General features: G+C 41.1%; 1 protein-coding gene across 6 annotated transcripts in view; it reads left to right on the top strand.

The window, feature by feature from the left end:
• LOC127583741 (dixin-like) overlaps nt 1-19,167 on the top strand; it is a 115,005-nt gene that overhangs the window by 46,588 nt on the left and 49,250 nt on the right. For all 6 annotated transcript variants that reach the window (XM_052040035.1, XM_052040034.1, XM_052040036.1 and 3 more), the window contains one exon: nt 3,553-3,651. In XM_052040035.1, the coding sequence (XP_051895995.1) occupies nt 3,553-3,651 (99 nt within the window). The remainder of the gene's footprint in view (nt 1-3,552; nt 3,652-19,167) is intronic.

Genomic DNA, 19,167 nt, shown 5'->3' with positions numbered 1-19,167 from the left:
TATTAGGTGACACAAATGTCAGGAGCAGTGCTGTTCGGCCTTTACCATTCAATGTAAACACACCTGATCCTTTATCTCAATTCCTCCCAATATACGTATCTCGATGCCTTTTGAATGTACACATTTATCTACCATTCTCCTTGTATATATTCAAAGACTTGGCTTCCATGGTCTTTCCTGATAGAGAACTCCACTGGTATACCATCCTCTGAGTGAAGAAATTTCTCATCTCAGTCCTATCCCGTATCCTATACCCTGAGACTATAACATCTGCTTCTGGACTTTCCCCACAGCCAGGAACACACCCTTTCTGCATCTGGCACTGTCAGAGTTCTGCGTGATTCACTGAGATCTCCTCTCGTTCCTCTAAACTCAAGTGAACCCAATTTCTTCTTGCACATCGATCCTGCCATCCCAGGGAATAGTCTGGTGAACCATTGCACATCCACTGTGGCAAATATGTCCATAGATAAGAAGGTCAAAACTGCACACAGTACTAAAGGTTTGGCCCGACGTGGACCCTTTATAACTGTAATAAGACTTTCTCAAAACCTCTTGCAATATCATTTGCCTTAACTGCTCGCTGCACCTGCATTTTCGCTTTCAGATCCAGATCCCTTTGTACGTCATCATTTCCCAATCTCTCACCATTTACAATACTCTGCTTTTCTGTTTTTAATATCAGTAGATTATTTTGTACTTATCCATGTTAGACTGCATCTGCCATCTATTTGCTAACTTAATCAACTAGTCTGAATTACCTTGAAGTCTCTTTGTGACATCCTCACAATCCATTCCACCCAATTTCTTGACATAAGCAAACTTACACAACTAGTCACTACCCGCCACCCCGAACAGACCCAATTATACCTCCTCTCTGTCTCTCTCCCTCTTTTAAATATTGGGGTTACATTTGCCACTTGTAGGGACTGTTCCATAATCTATGGAACTTTGGAAGTTGGTAACCAACCTGTCCTCTATTCCCATTGCTGCCTGGTTTAGTACTCTGGGATGCAGGATCATCAGTCTCTGGATTTACTGGCTTTCAATGCCATTAGTTTCCCCAGAATTTTTATATCAATACTAATTACCTTTAATTTGTCCATTCCTTTGAATTCTTTATCCCTAGCATTTCTGTGAAATTAACTGTGTTCTCATCTGTGAAGACAGAACCAAAGTATGTGCTTCAAAAACAGAAAATACTGGAAAAGGTCAGCAGGCCAGCCAGCATGTGTGGAAGGAGAAACTGTCAGTTTGTTGGGTCTGCAACCATTTGTTCGTTCTGTGTAGCATTTTCTGTTTTAGTTTCTGATTTCTAACATTTTTTTTAATTTTCAAAGTATTTGCTCACCTGCTCTGCTGTTTCTTTGTTCAATGCACTCTGTACTAACTCAATGTAACTGTACTGTGTAATGAATTGATCTGTACGATCGGTATGCAAGACACGCTTTCACTGTACCTTGGTACAAGTGACAGTAATATACCAATATCCCATTATACATTCTTCCATTTCTGAGTGTAAAGGATCTCCATTTGTCTTTATTATTTTATTTTCTTTTTGCAGTTCACTTTGTTTCTTAAGTTTAAGTTTTCTATCAGGGTCTTATTTTTCCTCTCTCAACCATGGAGTTATACAGCATGGAAACAGGCCCTTCAGCCCAGCTGGTCCATGCTGACCAAGATGTCCCATCCAAACTAGTCCTACTTGCTAGTGTTTGGCTTATAACCTTCTAAACCTTTCCAATTCATGTACCGGTCTGACTGTCTTTTAAAAGTTGTTATTGTACCTGCCTCAACCACTTCCTCTGGCAGCTCATTCCACATTCGTACCACTCTTTGTGTAAAAAAATAAAAATTGCCCCTCAAGCTGCTATTAAGTCTCTCCCCTCTCACCTTAAACCTGTGCCCTCTAGTTCTTGATTCCCCAACCCTGGGAAAAAGACTGAGTGCATTCACCCTGTCTATGTCCCTCATGATTTTATACACCTCTGTAAGGTCACCTCTCAGTCTCCTACACTCTAAGCAATCAAGTCTGAGCTTGTCCAACTTCTCCCTATAACTCAGTCCCTCAAGTCCTGGCAACATCCTTGTAAATATTTTCTGCACTCTTTCCAGTTTAATAACATCTTTCCTATAGCAGGGCAACTAAGACCTGAACTGACTCTGTGACTCAACTTTCAGAGAAAAATCTACTCCAAGGTCCTCCTGTTTTACAACAACTTACATCGTCTTACTGCATTTAATTGTATTTTATTGTAACAATCCACATTGCATTTAAGCAGAATTTTATCTGCATAACACCCATTTTGGACATGTGTTAAAGAGATTAACTTTAAGTTTTAAAAATTAAATTGGGTTTGCTGCTGTGGTTGCTCTCTCCACGCCCAGCACGTAATGTAGGCACAGTGCTCTTTTAAAGGCTGGTGTCCAATAATGTGGTCCTTGTGCTTCTAAAGGGAGGCATTCAGAAAACCAGCTGAGATGTGTTCAGTTGTTTTTCCACAGGTATAGATAATATCTGTGTGGCACAACTCATTTTTGATCCCTAAATGCTGTAGGGAGTAGTTATTTGTGAATCACCAGCCCATGAAGGAGCATGTGTCACAACGGTGCCCTCTGCTGGCTGCTTATATTTTAATATAAACTTCAGTGTTGAAGGTTGAATCTTTTTGCAGCTTAACATTTAGCAAGCATTCCAAGAAAACATCATTGTTAATGAAGTAAAATACTGTGGATCCTGGAAATTTGAAACAAAAACAGAAAATACTGGAAATGCTCAGTAGGTCGGACTGTGTTTGTAGAGAAAGAAAAGAAGATAGAATGTAGCATGATGCCAATTTAAACTGCATATCTGCCTGTACATGGTCCATCTCCCTCAATTCCTATTCATCTGTTTGCCGAAATTCCTCTTAAGCACCACTATCATATCTGCTTTCAGCACTTCCCCTAGCAGTACATTCCAGGCACCTACCCACTCTCTGTGTGTAAAAAAAACTTGCCCTGTGTATCTCCTGTAAACCTTCCACCTCTCACCATAAGGCTATGCTGTTTAGTATTTGACATTTCTACCCTGGTAAAAAGTCTCTGACTATATACCCTATTTATGCCTCTCATAATTTTGTATACTTCTATCTGGTCACCCTGCAGCCTCTGAGATTGCATTTCAGGTCAATTATTTTTGTCTTAAGGCAAAGTGACAGATTTTGGTTTTAGGCTTCGGACATTCCCATAGCAATAAATATTATTTGGAGCAAATAAGTGAAGTCAAAGGGGAAGTTATTCAAACTGAGAATGAGCAGCGCAGCGTGAGGCTAAAGGTGGTGATTTAACTTCTGTTCAAGGAAAGGGCCACCCTGGTATTTCTCATGAAATGCTACCACTTTTTTTTCTCTCTCCACATATACTGCCTGACCTGATGAGTACTTTCGACATTTTCTGTTTTTATACCTACCATTTATGAACTTTGGAGACTGATCAGAAATTGAATGACCTTTTACTATTTAGATTTGCATTATTCAGTGAAGAGTGGTGTGACTGTCTTGTATCTTGTAGCTTCGAGGAGGAAATTGGAAGTCCATCCTGGAGTGTTCGAGCAATGGTGAAACAGTATGAGGGCCAACAGATGCCTTTATCACCACCACTTTCACCAAGGTAATAGAGTTCCTAATTATGAATGAATTGCTTTCTTAATTTTATTTCAAGGAGTTTAGCTATTTCCATTTACACTTGTGTGTGCATCCAGTTAAATGTGTTAAACATTCCATTGTGGAACTCAGGAATTTCTTTGTTTTATAACACTAGTCAGTAAAAGTTGCTTTTCATCTCTGAATTGTTTTGTTTAAATATGTTTTGAAGAGCAATTTTTAAAAAGATAGAACTTTGTGTGGAATTTAAACTGACACAAGAGTCTGAAGCATTTCCATCTGATGTCTGGAAGACTGAAGTTTGATGATAAGCAATGAGGTGGCCTGTAACACATCAGCATCAAGCTTTGCTCAGAGTGACACTCCTTCCTCTTGCTTCTGGGAAGATAAAGTCTGTATATTCTGTGCAGCTTTGTCCAAACCTTAAAGTGAGCTGGAAACAGCCCCATAAAGCTGTTGATGAACCAGGGAATAACATACCTCATATCACAGACAACATTTACCCCTCAACGACATTTCAAAAGTAGATTACCTGATCATGTACCTAGCAGCTATTTGTGGGACCTTTTTGTGCATAATGGTGACTGCATTTCCCTAGGTTGCAGTAGTGACCAGACTTTTTAGTTAGTGCTGAAGTAGTCAGATCATCCTGACATCATGAATGATACTACATAAAAGAAACATTTTCTCTCCTTGATGCCCATGTGTGGACATATTTCCAACTGTATTCCCACCATAGTGATCCGAGACAAGGAAGTCAACTGATTTATTTCCCCACCACTTAATCTGGAGCAGTGAGACTAATTGTAGCAGCACCTGGTTTATGTCATTGAAGGGTTAAATTAAACCTATACCATCCTGATGTGTATGCCTTGGCTAATCTGTTGATAAACTCATTGAATCATTGGTGGAATCCCATTGCACATTGAACTATTGCAACTTTGAATCTGAACTGTAACCTAGAATTAATGTATATACATCTGAATCTTAAATAAAATCATAGCAATAACATACTATTCTATATTTGGTGTTACATTTAGTAAAGCTTATCATTAACTATGGGTTAGAGGTTCATAAAAGTTATATGTAGAGGTAGTTAGAAATTGAACAAAACAGTATAACACAAATATATATCATTACATTTTCAGAGACATGGGAGAATTTTGTTAAAATAACTGGTGTCCCTTTTGATTTACTTTTCCCTTTAGAGATTATACATGGTCTGGCCTGATGTAACAGTTTGGGGTGATTCACATGTTACATTTGGGAAAAGATGGAATTGAAAATGAGAGTAGAGGTCTGAATCTACCCTGAAGTAGATAAAAACTGTAATGTGCAGAGAACTTGCAATGTGAAAGTATTCTTTAGTTGGTTGGGCCAGTGTGTTGAAGTTGTGGTGTCAGCTCTGCCTCAGTTGGTAACACTCTGTATCTCTGGGTGAGACTATGGTAGATTTAAATCCGGCTCTGAAGAAGATAGAGTAACACTCCAAGACGTCACATTTGTGTAGCACTGAGGGAGTCCTGCGCTTCAGGAAGTGTAATCTTCCAGCTAGAGTCGTAGGGTCATACAGCTCAGAAACAGGTCCTTTGGCTCATTTTGTGCACACTGACCTTTTTGCCCATTTACACTAATCCCATTTTGCCTCCATTAGGACTGTATCCTTCTATGCCTTGCCTATTTGTGTCTGTCTTCATGCCTCTCAAACATTGTGATTGTATCTGATTACATTGCTACCTCTGGCAGTGAGTTCCAGATATCAACCACTCTCTGTGTTTTAAAAAAAAAGTTCCCCTCAGATCCCCTTTAAAACTCCTTCCTCTCTCTTGTTTTTGATACCTTTACCATGGGAAAAAGATTCTGACTATCTACCCTATCTATGCTGCTTATAATTTTATATACTTCTATCCGGTCACCCCTCAGCCTCCTCCGCTCCAAGGAAAATGAACCCAGCCTGTCCAATCTCTCCCCATAACTAAAGTCCTCCAATCCAGGTAACATTTCTGGTGAATCTCCTCTGCACTCTCTCTAGCACAATCGCATCCTTGCTGTTGTGTGCACGCGATACTCCAAGTGAGACCTAACCAGTGCTTTGTAAAGTTGCTATACAACACCCCAACGCTCAGATGATAAACCTGTACACTCAGCTGGATGGAAAAGATTTTGCGACACACAAATTCAAGACAGGGACATGATCCCAGGTATTCTGGGGAATATAATGTCACCAAAGAATATTGTTGTTTTGGGGAGAAGATTGTGTGCAAATCTGTATCTGCAATGTTTTAACATTTATTTCACTTCAAAAGTATTTTGCTGGCGAGAAAGCAGTTTTGGATGTCGGGTCTTATAAAAGGCATTCTATAAATTCAACACTGTGGGCTGCACTGTGAGTTGTTGGCAATTTTTATATCATTATCTGTCTGTGTGATATAATGTCAGCTCTGGGAAAGAAGTCTATTTGAACAGAGATGCTTAAGATAGAGATATTTAGAATCAGAGTTCATAATAATGTTTGTTACAAGATGCTTTTAACAGAAACATAGGTGGTGGATTGCCCAGTGACACAGAGGTTAATTTTAACTTTAAATAGTAGGCAAAAACTCAAGCAGTTGCAAGTTAACTGCCTGTTATAGAACATAGAACAGTACAGTATGGCCCTTCAGCCCACAATGTTGTGCCAATTCATATATATGATCAATCTGACCCTTCCCTCCTGCACAGCCCATAACCCTCCATTTTTCTTACTTCCATGTGCCTTTTTAAATGCCCCTATTGTATCAGCCTCTACCACCACCATCACTCTCTGTGTAAACCTCTGACATCTCCCCTGAACATTTCTTCTCTGACCTTAAATGGATGTCCTCTGGTATTGGCAATTGCCGCTCTGGGGAAAAAGGTGCTGGCTGTCCACTCTGTCTATGCCCCTCATAATTTTATACACCTCTATCAAGTCGCCTCTCATCCTGCGTCACTCCAAAGAGAAAAGCCCTAGCTCGCTCAACCTTTCCTCATAAGACATGCCCAGATTAACTGTGATAAAGAAACAAATTGGATGGAATGTGAAATGGGTCTTTACGTCAGCACCACTTTCCTACAGTCAACGTTTTGAGTCAAGACCTTTCATCAGGACTTCATCTTGACCCGAAATATTGACTGTCCATTTCCTTCCATAGATGCTGCTGACCCGCTGAGTTCCTCCAGCATTTTCTGTGTTGCTTCAGACTTCCAGCATCTGCAGTCCCTCTTGTGTCTACCCTGTGAAGCTTCGTAAGAATTTTGTGTGCTTCAAAGAGAGAACCTCTCGTTCTTCTAAACTCTGAGGCAGTATAGGCTGAGAATGCTGAAATGAAAGGTATAAAATGAATTGTCAGCATAGGTTTCTCAAGGGAAAACCTTGCTTGACCAAGCTTACTGAATTATTTTGAGGAGGTAACAGAGTAAACAATGATAATACAGTAGATGTAGTTTATCTAGATTTTCAAAAGGCCATTGGTGATGTATCTTTGAGACTACTGAATAAGGTGGGAATCATGGGACAGGTAGCAGAATGGGTTGTTAGCTAACTGCTGGACAGAAAGCTGAGTGGGAGTAGTGAGCAGCTTTGCAGTGAAAGAAAATGGAAGTGATTTTCCACAAGAGCCAGTGCTGGGATCACTCCTGTTCACGGTTCACATTGTAAACTGGTGCTAGGATCACTCCTGTTCATATTGTAAACCAGTGCTGGGATCACTCCTGTTCACTGTTCACATTGTAAATTATTTAAATCCTGGAATCAAACGCAATTTCAAATTTGCAGATGATGACAAATTTGGAGTTGGAGGTTGGAGGAGGGGGTTGGTTAGCGATGGAGGTGGTAAGTCTGTACTGAGAAGGACACAACACGTTATTTAAACTGGCAGAATGGGCAATTGATTGACAAATAAAATGCATGGAGTGAGTCTCGGTAATGCAGAGGAACAATGGTATTTCTAGGTATGGCAGATATTCACTACAAGTGGCATGACAAACTAGAAAGGTCATATAAAACTTATCACCAGGTTGTATTTTCAAAGTGATAGAACTGAAAAATAGGGAAGTTGTGTTAAGCCTGTTAAATCTTGGTTACATGACACGGAGATTATGGTACACAGTTCTGGTTACCATGTTATAGAGGCACTGGAAAGAGTGCAGAGAAGATTTAGAAGGATGATACTGGAAATCCGAGTGAATTTATGTCAGGTCTTGAGAAAAGAAGTTGAATGACCTGATAGAGGTTTTTAAAATGATTATGGAAAGTTTTGATAGGGTGGATACAGAGAGTATGTTTCTACTTGTAGGGATGAGAACAACTAAAGGTCATGAATATAAGGTTATCACCCTTAAATCCAATCAGGACTTTAGAAGAAACCTCGTTAACTCAGAGTGATAACAGATGAACACAGGAAAAGGGGCAGGATTAGGCCACCAGGCCCTCAAGCCTGCCCCATGATTCCATAAGACATAGGAGTAGAATTAGGCTATTCGGCCATCAAGTCTGCTCTGCCATTCGATCGTGGCTGATTTATTTTTCCCTCTTAACCCCTGCCTTCTCCCGGTGACCTTTGATGCCTCACTAATCAAGAACCTATCAACCTCCGCTTAAATATACCCAATGACTTGGCTTCCACAGCTGTCTGTGGCAATGAATTCCACAGATTCACCACCCTCTGGCTAAAAAAAATTCCTCCTCACCTCTGTTTTAAAGAGACATCCTACTACTCTGAGACTGTGCCCTCTGGTCCTAGACTCTCCCACCACTGGAAACATCCTCTCCACGTCCACTCTATCCAGGCCTTTCAATATTCGGTAGGTTTCATGAGATCCCCCCTCATCCTTCTAACTCCAGTGAGTACAGGCCCCAGAGCCATCAAACGCTCCTCATACATTTAGCATTTTCATTCCCAGGATCATTCTTGTGAACCTCCTCTGGACCCTCTCCAACACCAGCCCATCCTTCCTTAGATATGGGGGCCCAAACCTGCTCACAACACTCCAAATGTGGTCTGACCAACGTCTTATGATCATGGTTGATCTATGCTGGCCTCAGCTCCTCGTGGAGTTCCCATGACCCTCGCTTCTTTGATCTTTCAAATATTTATCTACCTCCACCTTAAATGTATCCAATGATCCAGCCCCCACCACCCTCGGGGGCAGAAAATTCCAGAGATTCACCTTCCTCTGAGAGAAGACATTTCTGCGCACCTCAGTTTTAAATGACTGGCCCCTTATCTTGTAGTTATGTCTCCTTGTCTGTGATTCTCCCACCAGTGAAAACATCCCAACATCTACTCTGGCATCTACCCTACATCTACATGTTTGAATAAGGTCCCCTTCATTCTTCCAAACTCCAAGGAATATGGACTCAAACTGTCTAGCCTCTCTTGATAGGACAAATCTCTCATCCCTGTAATTAGCCTGGTGCTGCCTCCAACGCCTCTATCTCCCTTTTTCTGTATTCCAGGTGAGGCCTCACCAACACCCTGTATAACTCCGAATCAGGTTTATTATCACTGACTTGTATGGCGTGAACCTAGTTGTTTTGCGGCAGCAGTACAGTGCAAAGACATAAAAATTACTGTAAATTACAAAATAAATAATAGTGCAAAGAAAGGGTTAAACAAGGTAGTGTTCATGGATCATTCAGAAATCTGATGGTGGAGGGGAAGAAGCTGTTCCTAAATCGTTGTGTGTGGGTCTTCAGGCTCCTGTACCTCCTCCCTGATGGTAGTAACGATGGTAGTTCCTGTAACATAATCTCTTTATTCTTAAAACTCCAGCCCTTTCACAATAAAGGCAAACATGCCATTTGCCGCCTTAACTACTTGTTGAACCTGCCTGCTAATGTCTTATGATTGCATTCATTTGGATTCTACTCATGAAACATGTGTTGCTGATGTCTTTCCAGTAAATATTTGGAAGAAGTACTTACTTGGATAGTATTTGTGATTAGACCGATTTAGTGTCCTAAGAGTTTTCTTTTGTGTATATTTCCTTAGTATATTGGTACAGTTTCATTTCTGTATTGTTGCATATTGGCTTAGTACAATGTTTTGTTGTTGGATTAGTGCTTGCAGTTATGATTATCTTCAAATCCCTCCTCTCATTCTAACTTTTAATTCCATTCTGAAGGATTTTTCATTCATCTAACATTTTTATTTGCTTTTCTGCCTGCAGAGCTTGTGGAAGTTCTTAATTTAACTGAGCAGCATAAGTACTCATGCTGATATGTTACATAAGAATTAGGAACAGCAGCAGGAGTGCACCATCTTGCCTTTAAAGTCTACTCTGTCATTCCTCAAGATCACGCCTGATCTTCCATCTCAGTTCCATTTTCCTGCACCATCTCCATATCCATTGATTCCCTTAATATCCACAAATCTACTGATCTTTGTTTGAATGAACACAATGACTGAGCTTCCACAGCTCTCTGGGTAGAGAATTCCAATGATTCACCAGTGTCTCCTCATCTTGGTCCTAAGTATCCTACCCCTTACTCTGAAGCTGCAACTTTTGTTTCTCACCCCTCAGCCTGGGAAACATCTACTCTTTTGGGCCCTGTGAGAATTTTGTAAGCTTCAATGAGATTTCCTCTCATTTTTCTAAATGTTAGAGAATGTAGACTTAGTCTCCTCAGTCTCTAATATGGCAAACCCATCATCTCTGGTGCCTGCCTGGTGAATCTGTTGGATGCCCTATATGGTGGAGATATCTGGTTTAAGGGCAGGAGGCTATAACTGTTCATGTACTCTAGCCCTACATAATAGCAATAAGGCATTGTTATTCTTGTATTCAAATCCTCTCATAAAGAAGGCCAACATATTGTTAGTCTTCCTAATTGCTTATAGCACTTGTATGTTAACTTTCAATGACGTGTACAAGGACTCTGAGATCCTTGTGAACATTAACAATTCCCAATCTGTCACCATTTAAAAGATACCTGCTTTTCTGTTCAAACCTTCTTGGCCTTGGGTCAATGGTTTACCCTTCAGACTGAAAGTAGTGGGTTCTCAGACCCCTCAAGAGTCTTCAGCACTGCATTGTTCATGATGCCATATTTTGGATATGATGTTATGCCAGGCTTCATCTGCCCTTTGAGGTGGACCTGCACCATTCTCTGGGAAGTTCACCCCAGTGTCTTGGGCTAATGCTTATCTCATAACCAACATTTAAAAGCAGGTTATCTGGTTAGTGGGCTGGATTACTCAGAACTGGCCCATGCTTCATGTTTGCCTTTTGCTTGATGGTCACACTTACCATTTTTTCCCTTGTCCTGCTGGCCTTGCTGTGGCTGTCATTCCGTGAAGTGGAATGATCTTCAAGGGGCAACTTATCAACAAGTGGCAGAAGCTAGGTCCTAACACGGACTGCCCAGATGGCCTTATGACAGCTTATGCTGATAAAGGCCTTTTCTGCTCTTTCCAAATGTTTCTATGATCATTTGGAAACAGGAGAAAACATAACAATAGAAAAAAAGGAAAATCAATTAAAACTACATTTGGCATGTAAGTAATTTAAAATACATTAGTACATTAGTATTAATTAAAAAAAATTTTTAAAAGCCACTTTGTTGTGGAGTTCAGCACCCTCATTCAACTAAAGGCCCTTTGCCAGATACACAAACGAATAATGAGTATAACGGGACCCTCAGCTCAGTATGTTATGGTGTGGCCTGGGCTTAGGGACCAGGAGGTCAAATTGGCCTGTTTCAGACCTCCAGTGTGTTCTACACGTACAATATGCACTACAGTATGCCAGTGTGGAAGCCTAGAATCCACGATGCTCATAGCAACTAACCAGCCTGTCTCCATGGCCAGCCGTCAGAGTGATCTGGCCTGTTATCAGATTGTGGATTTTGACAATTGTTGTGTGCATATTGGCTGTTGTATTTCCTAATTACACTTCAGATGTATTTAATTGGCTTAGTGTACACTGGAATGAGCTGAGATTGTGATTATATAAGTGTGCGTCTTTCATAAGTTGTATGACATTGTGAGGCATTGTAGGCAGAATTCTAGGATACCACTTTCCTAGAACAAAACCTCATTGGATGATGTACAAGTCCAGGGTGTATCTGTAATTTTGAAGTGCTGACTTTCCAAGTGTTGCATTGCTTACTGAGGTGCCTCTCTAAGCACACAGTATCTCTCCATTCCTCAACTTATTCACTGTTTCTAAAGGGCTCTGCAGTGGTTCTCCACAGGTCTGCCATATCAGAGCAGAGCAGATAGTCTCAGCACATTCTTATGTACCAGAATTGCTTCTACTTGGATTACTTGTATTCTTATTCTGGTAGCAAAAATTAATTATTGTGACTTAGATAACAGATTGCATTCGACAAAGAACTTGAGGCTCCAATGACTGGATACTGTTCCTGCTACTACCTGATGGTTCTGCAGTAATATTTCATAGAGACCGATATGGGGTGATACTTGTCCTGTTTGTCCAAATTGATCCCCATTGTGGCTTAAATGGAGCATGGATATTGCAACAACATCATTAATAGTATCTGTCTAACACCTTGAGGTGCCTGTTGTAAGTAGTGCAAGTCTCAGCAGCACATAGGAGGACATAGATCACTGCTGCCTGGTAGATCATGAGTTTTGTGCCACATTAGAGGTCTTGATCTGTGGCTCTGAAGGCCAGAGGATGCACTGGCGCGCTAAAGGTATTGATGAATTTATCATTGACATCTGCTTTTGCTGTGAGGTGTCTCCTGAGATTGGGAAGTGGTCCACATTTTCCAGGGGCTTGTTGTAGAGGTATTGTACAATGGAGATAGATTGGTAGAAGATTACTGTTGGAATTGTTGTGTGATGAAGATCTGCAGGATAAGTGAAGCAGTATCCTCTCCCAGGTCAGCAACCCCAGCAATGGGGCAAGACTTAATTGGTAAGCTATGTTGAGTAAACCACGTTACTTGTATGTCTGACACCATTCTCCTGAACATGCACTCTGTTCTGGGCTCTCTGATAAGAGGTGACCAGTAAACAAGTAATAGGTTCAAGGATGTTCTTATAGCCTCCTTGGAAAAAGTGCAGCCTCCCCACAGAGAGAAGCAGCACTCAGAATGGGACTGAGAATCAAGTCCATGCATTGAGAGCACAAAGAAGCAGTAAGAGTCTACCACCTCCCAAATTAGCCACCTGCACATCCTGCCACATCTGTGGCATAGTCTGCAGGCTGCACATTGGCCTCATCAGTCACTTCAACCCACACAACTTGCGTAGAATCAAGTTATCCTTGATCCCAAGGGAATGCCAAGGAAGAGAAAGGAGACCAGCATAGAACTCAACCACAAATAGAGAAAACCCCTCTACTCATCCAATTCATCCAGATGATTGATTGGAGTTTCCATTGTAATTGCTAAACAATTACGTTAGCTTTGGAAATCTGTGGTTTCTAGATGAGAACAGAATCATCATGTTCTCAAATCAGGTGACCATTTGGAACTCTTCCATGAATTTATCTAGGTGAAGTATCAGAGGATTCATGGTGTCCCTGTGCCTACCTGAGGATTTGCCAGGTTCAGAAGGGAGAGCAGAAAATCTTAAGAAAGAGCCTTTGGAGCATGGATGTATGTAAGGAAAAACAAATTGATTTTGAACCCTGTAGCAATCATGTGCATTTCTTAATTGACAGTCTGCGACCAGTGAAATCATCTCTTCAGTCAAGAGTGCAATACTATTGGACATTTTAACAAGTTCCTTGATGCTGAATGTCTCTGGATAAGTGGAGAGGTGTTCCAAAGCTTGATGCTGTATCCTATTGAGGGGATTGATGGAAGTAATTAGAAACTAATTATGTATGAAACTCACCACTGTATCATAGATGGTAATATTTTAAAAGAAAGAAATTCGGAACTATTCCATGTTATGGTGATCTAGGGCATTCTTCCCCCAGGATGACATTTAATTGAAGACATCTGCGCTGCACGCCAAGCTATTTTAAAGATCTAGAAATAGGACAGAAATTGCAGAACAAGGCGATTGCACATTCCAATCTTTTCGCATGCTTTAACCCAATGTTTTCCTAACAAAACATTGAAATGTACGTCTTAGAAAGTGTCCATTCAGTCCATCAACTACATGACAGGTATGAAAGGAGCTTTTCACCAGCCCCTACTCCCAGCTCTGCACAGTTAGCCCAATGGGCTTTCATATTAATAAGAAAGATGGCCCGTAACATTTGCACGAGCTATCACCTTTAATTTCAATAAACCCTTTATACTATGAAAGATATTCAAATACCTTAATATTCATAATTGTAGAATTTATTTCCTGCCTATCTCCAATGACTGTTCCACAATATATAAAAAAATTATTGACAATATTTTTAGAATCATCAAACAGTTTATAAGATTAAAGAAGCATTGGCCAATGCTGATTCCAGTTCTGCAGCACCCGAATCGTTGCAGAGATTTCAGGTTCAATCCGTGTTGTCTGATGAGTTATCTAATCTGTCAGTATAGCAGCTGCAGGCTAAGGATAACCTCAGTATTGTTATGATAGGGAGGAGAAAAGCAATTTAGGGTTCCTGTGTTTTTCCCAATATTGTATAATGGAAAATGTGCATAGTTGGAGAGAAGTAAGGAAGTGACACAGCTTAAATGATGACCAGATAAAGTAGCCCACTATATTAGTGCTTGTGTTCTACATAAAGAGTGCCCATTTTGATGAAAAGGCTGTTGATTCCATTAGAATTGTTTCAGCAAATCAGAAGAAATGAGGGTTGTGCAGGTCCCAGTGTGAGTGAGTTAATAACGTTTTTCATTCTGGGATAGACTACTATAAATTCTTCTCCAAAACACATTTACTGTGAGTATGCATTCCAAATTATTATTAATTTGGGCAGGCAGCTTCAACTTTTCTTTGGTATTGGTTTATTATTGTCACTTGTACCGAGATACAGTGAAAAACTTGTCTTACAAACCGATTGTACAGGTCAATCCATTACACAGTGCAGTTACATTGAGTTAGTACAGAGTGCATTGATGTAGTACAGGTAAAAACAATAACAGTACAGAGTAAAGTGTCACAGCTACAGAGAAAGTGCAGTGCAATAAGGTGCAAGGTCACAACAAGGTAGATCGTGAAGTCATAGTCCATCTCATGGTATAAGGGAACCGTTCAATGGTCTTATCACAGTGGGGTAGAAGCTGTCCTTAAGTCTGGTGGTACGAGCCCTCAGGATCCTGTATCTTCTACCAGATGGAAGAGGAGAGAAGAGAGAATGTCCCAGGTGGGTGGGGTCTTTGATTATGCTGGCTGCTTCACCAAGACAGTGAGAGGTAAAGACAGAGTCCAAGGAGGGCAGGCTTGTGTCCGTGATGCACTGTGCTGTGTCCACAACTCTCTGCAGCTTCTTGCGGTCTTGGGTAGAGCATTTGCCGTACCAAGCCGTGATACATCCAGTTAGGATGCTTTCTATGATGCATCGGTAAAAGTTGGTGAGAGTCAAAGGGGACAAACCAAATTTCTTTAGCCTCCTGAGGAAGTAGAGGCGTTGGTGAGCTTTCTTGGTCGTGGCATCTACGTGATTTGACCAGGACAGACAGTTGGTGATGTTCACTCCCAGGAACTTGAAGCTGTCAACCCTCTCGACCTCAGCACCATTGATGTAGACAGGTGCATGTACACTGCCCCCTTTCCTGAAGTCAATGCCCAGCTCTTTAGTTTTGTTGACATTGAGGGCAAGATTGTTGTCATGACACCATTCCACTAAGCTCTCTATCTCCTTCCTGTACTCCGACTCATCACTGTTTGAGATACGGCCTACAACGGTGGTATCATCTGCGAACTTGTAGATGGAGTTAGAGCAGAATCTGGCCATGCAGCCGTGAGTGTATAGGGAGTAGAGTAGAGGGCTGAGGATGCAGCCTTGTGGGGCACCAGTGTTGAGAATAATTGTGCCGGAAGTATTGCTGCCTATCATCACTGATTGCGGTCTGTTTGTTAGAAAGTCAAGGATCCAGTTACAGAGGGAGGTGTTGAGTTCTAGGTCTCAGAGTTTGGTGACAAGTTTGCTTGGAATTATTGTATTGAAGGCAGAGCTGTAGTCAATAAACAATAGTCTAACGTATGTGCCTTTACTATCCATTTTTGCATTATTGATTTACAGTTTTACTTGGAAGTAGTCACAAGTAGGAGCTTGGGATGAAGATAGTTATTCATAAACACGCAGAAATTGAAATTTCATGCTGTGAACTGATTAAAAGGAACTTATGATTGAAATACTGTTGGCTAGGAATTCCTCAGTTTGGCTTATCTTGTGGTGAAGAATCAGATATTCGTTATGAGTTCAGCTGTAGGTGACTCATGGCAGAATTTCCAGTCCTTTATTTGGTAGCATTGCCTTCTGCCATCATACCTTTTCAAGCTCCTCTAACAAATCATATCAGATACCTCAAAGGACTTCATGGGAGCTGTACGAGTTTGGGTGACACAGATCAATTGATCTCATAACATGGACTTCTGAGCATGGAACATAAGAGCATAGGAAATGAAAACAGAGGTCAGTCCTGTGGTCTCTTCTTTCTACTCTCGCATTCAATAAGATCATGGCCTGGCCTCAGCTCCACTTTACTGCCTGTTCATTATAGCCTTTGATCCCTCCATAGTCTAAAATTCTGTCTATTTCAGCCTTGAATATATTCACTGATCCAACCTCCACTACTGTGTGGGGTAGAGAATGTCATAGATTCATGACCCTCAGAGAACTCTTCATCTCATTCTTAAATGGAGACTGTATCTCCCTAGCCCTAGGTTCCCATGAAGGGAAACTTGGTTAGTGGATCTGTTCTAAAACACAACCATCCAACAGTGTGACATCTGTGTTCCTTTTGTCATGTGATCCAAGTTGATCAAATTTTGTAGATAACAACAAACAGAAGGAATAGCAGAAGGGAACCAATATTTGTAGGTGGGCAGATGGCGATGGATAAAGTTAATTTCTCGTAAGTGTCACAATGTTCTCTTAGAAAGAAAAAAAAAGAAAATGGAGAGTGTGAAGAGCTTGCAGAAATGTTAACAAAACAGCAACAAACCGTCAAAGTCGAGTTTTTTGTCATATGCACAAGTACATGTATGCACAGGTGCAATGAAAAACTTACTTGCAACAGCATCACAGACACATAGCATCAGAGACACAACATTCACAAGGAAAAATAAAATAAACATAAATTACACAATTATTCAAGAAAAAGCACAATTAGAACAAAAAAAAACAAAGTCCATTGTAGTGCAAAGTGGTCATAGTGTTGCTATACTGAGATAGTGATTAGGGTTGTGTAGGTTGGTTCAGGGACCACATAGTTGAAAGGAAGTAGCTGTTTTTGAACCTGGTGGTGTGGGACTTCGAACTTCTGTACCTCCTGCCCGATGGTAGATGCGAGAAGATGGCACAGCCTGGATGGTGGGGATCTTTGATGATTGATGTTGCCTTCTTGAGGCAGCGCCTCCTGTAGGTACAACAAATGGTGGGGAGGGATGTGACTGTGGTATATTGGGCAGAGTCCACTGCTCTCTGCAGCTTCTTGCATTCCTGCACATTTGAATTGCCGTCCCAGACCACAATGCAGCCGGTCAGGGTACTTTCAACAGTATATCTGTTGAAGTTTGTTAAGTGTTCGGTGACAAGCTGAACCTCCTTAACCTTCTAAGAAAGTAAAGATGCTGGCACGCCTTCCTTGCGACTGCATCATGGGAACCACCACCATAGATGACATTTAAAAAGGAAGTCGGGAACAGACTAGCCAGTTCCACTTTACAAAGGTATGAGAATCTGGGCAAGCAAAAATATTACATTGAGGAAAGGTTATATTTACTGCATCCTGTTGTCATCTCTTTGATGGATTTACACTTTGAACAATGGGTGTTTAAGCAAAATGTTAGAGATCTGTTGCTTAAAAAGATGACTTCATGTCTTGTGCAATGAGCACGGAACCAATGTGTTTGACAAGCAGCAAGTTGGTCAACCATTGTAAGAAACTGTGCAGTGAAGAAAGCTGCAGTAGGTTGGGCACATCTTGAGAAACCAGAGATCCTGCCAAACCCATAATGTAGGACATTGTGGAGGGAAAGACGAAGAGCCAGAGCTAGGGAACTAATATAATAAACCAATACCAATAAACCAATACCAATAAAGGACTGAATGGGGCTTCGACTGGCAAGAGCGCTCCAAACTTTCTTGGCACAGCATGGAATGGAGGCTTGTGTAGCATCTAAGAAACCCTGATGGTTAGAACAATTTTGGGAATCTGTATTTAGTTAGGGTGTGCTGTGCATACTTTTGGTTGCCTTATTTAAGAATAGATATAACAGCATTGGATGCAATCCAAAAGAGATTCACTGGTCAAATTCCTGAACTGAGAGAGATGTCAAATCATGAGCAGATAAAAAAGTTGTAATCTTTGGAGGTTAGAAGGATGAGGGTGAGCTTATTGAAACATACAAGGTACTAAAGGGATATCGCATGGTAGAGCTTAATAATTTCTTCTCGCAGTGGGTGGTGAATCTCTGGAATTCTCTGCCCTCAGGGTTGGTGGAATCTGGATCATTTGGGATATTTAAAGAGGAGCTAGATAAATACATTGGGGAATTCATGTCTCTGGGATCTGACACAAAGGAGGACATAAGACCTAGGGCAGATCACCCATGAACATATTGAATGGTGGGGCAGGCTTGAGGGACTCAATGGCCCACTCCTGTTCCTATTTTCTTGTGTTAACCTTGTATTATCTGACAGGTATTTTGGGAAAAGAAAGAAAATGCTGGATTTTTAAAGCATGCATTAAGGAAGTAGAACATAGACCACAGAACAGTACAGCACTGGACAGGCCATTCAGCCCACAATGTTGTGCCGATCTTGATGCCAGTTTATACTAAATGTCCTCCGGTGCATCATCCATATCCCTCCATTCCCTTCATATTCATATGTCTATCTAAAAGCCTCAAACTCCACCAAACTGCCTGCTTCTACTACTACACCTGGTAACCCATTCCAGGCACCTAACACTGTAAAAAAAAAACTTGCTCCTCACATCACCTTTAAACTTACCCCCTCTAACCTTAAAAACATGTCTTCTGGTATTTGATATTTCCACCCTGAGGAAAAAACTTAGACTGTCGACCCTATCCACCCTAAGTAATGTGAAGGGTGTTGTATTTGGGTCTTGGCTTGGCCCAGTTGAAGGCACTCTTGTCCCTGAAGGAGATGCTGATGGATTCGAGCCCGACTTCTGAAATGAGCACATTATCTGGGGTGACATTTTGAGGGAACTATTCATTCGTGATCTGTTAAGATGAGATGTTAAACTGAGGCCCTGCCTTCCCTTTTATGTGCAGAATCCCATGGTACATGTTAATAGGGAAGCTCTGATGCTATGGCCTATATTCGTTTTGGGATGTGGGTGTTGTTGGCAAGGCCAGATTTACTTTTCATCCCTCACTGATGGATTTGCTGATATCTTCTCAAAGGCTATCTGTATTGCTGAATCAGATTATTTGCT

This window comes from Pristis pectinata, chromosome 27, assembly GCF_009764475.1.
Source record: "Pristis pectinata isolate sPriPec2 chromosome 27, sPriPec2.1.pri, whole genome shotgun sequence".
Classification (NCBI taxonomy): Eukaryota; Metazoa; Chordata; class Chondrichthyes; order Rhinopristiformes; family Pristidae; genus Pristis; species Pristis pectinata.
The sequence above is the reverse complement of the archived record's forward strand: the minus strand, read 5'-3'. Positions and strand labels throughout refer to the sequence as shown.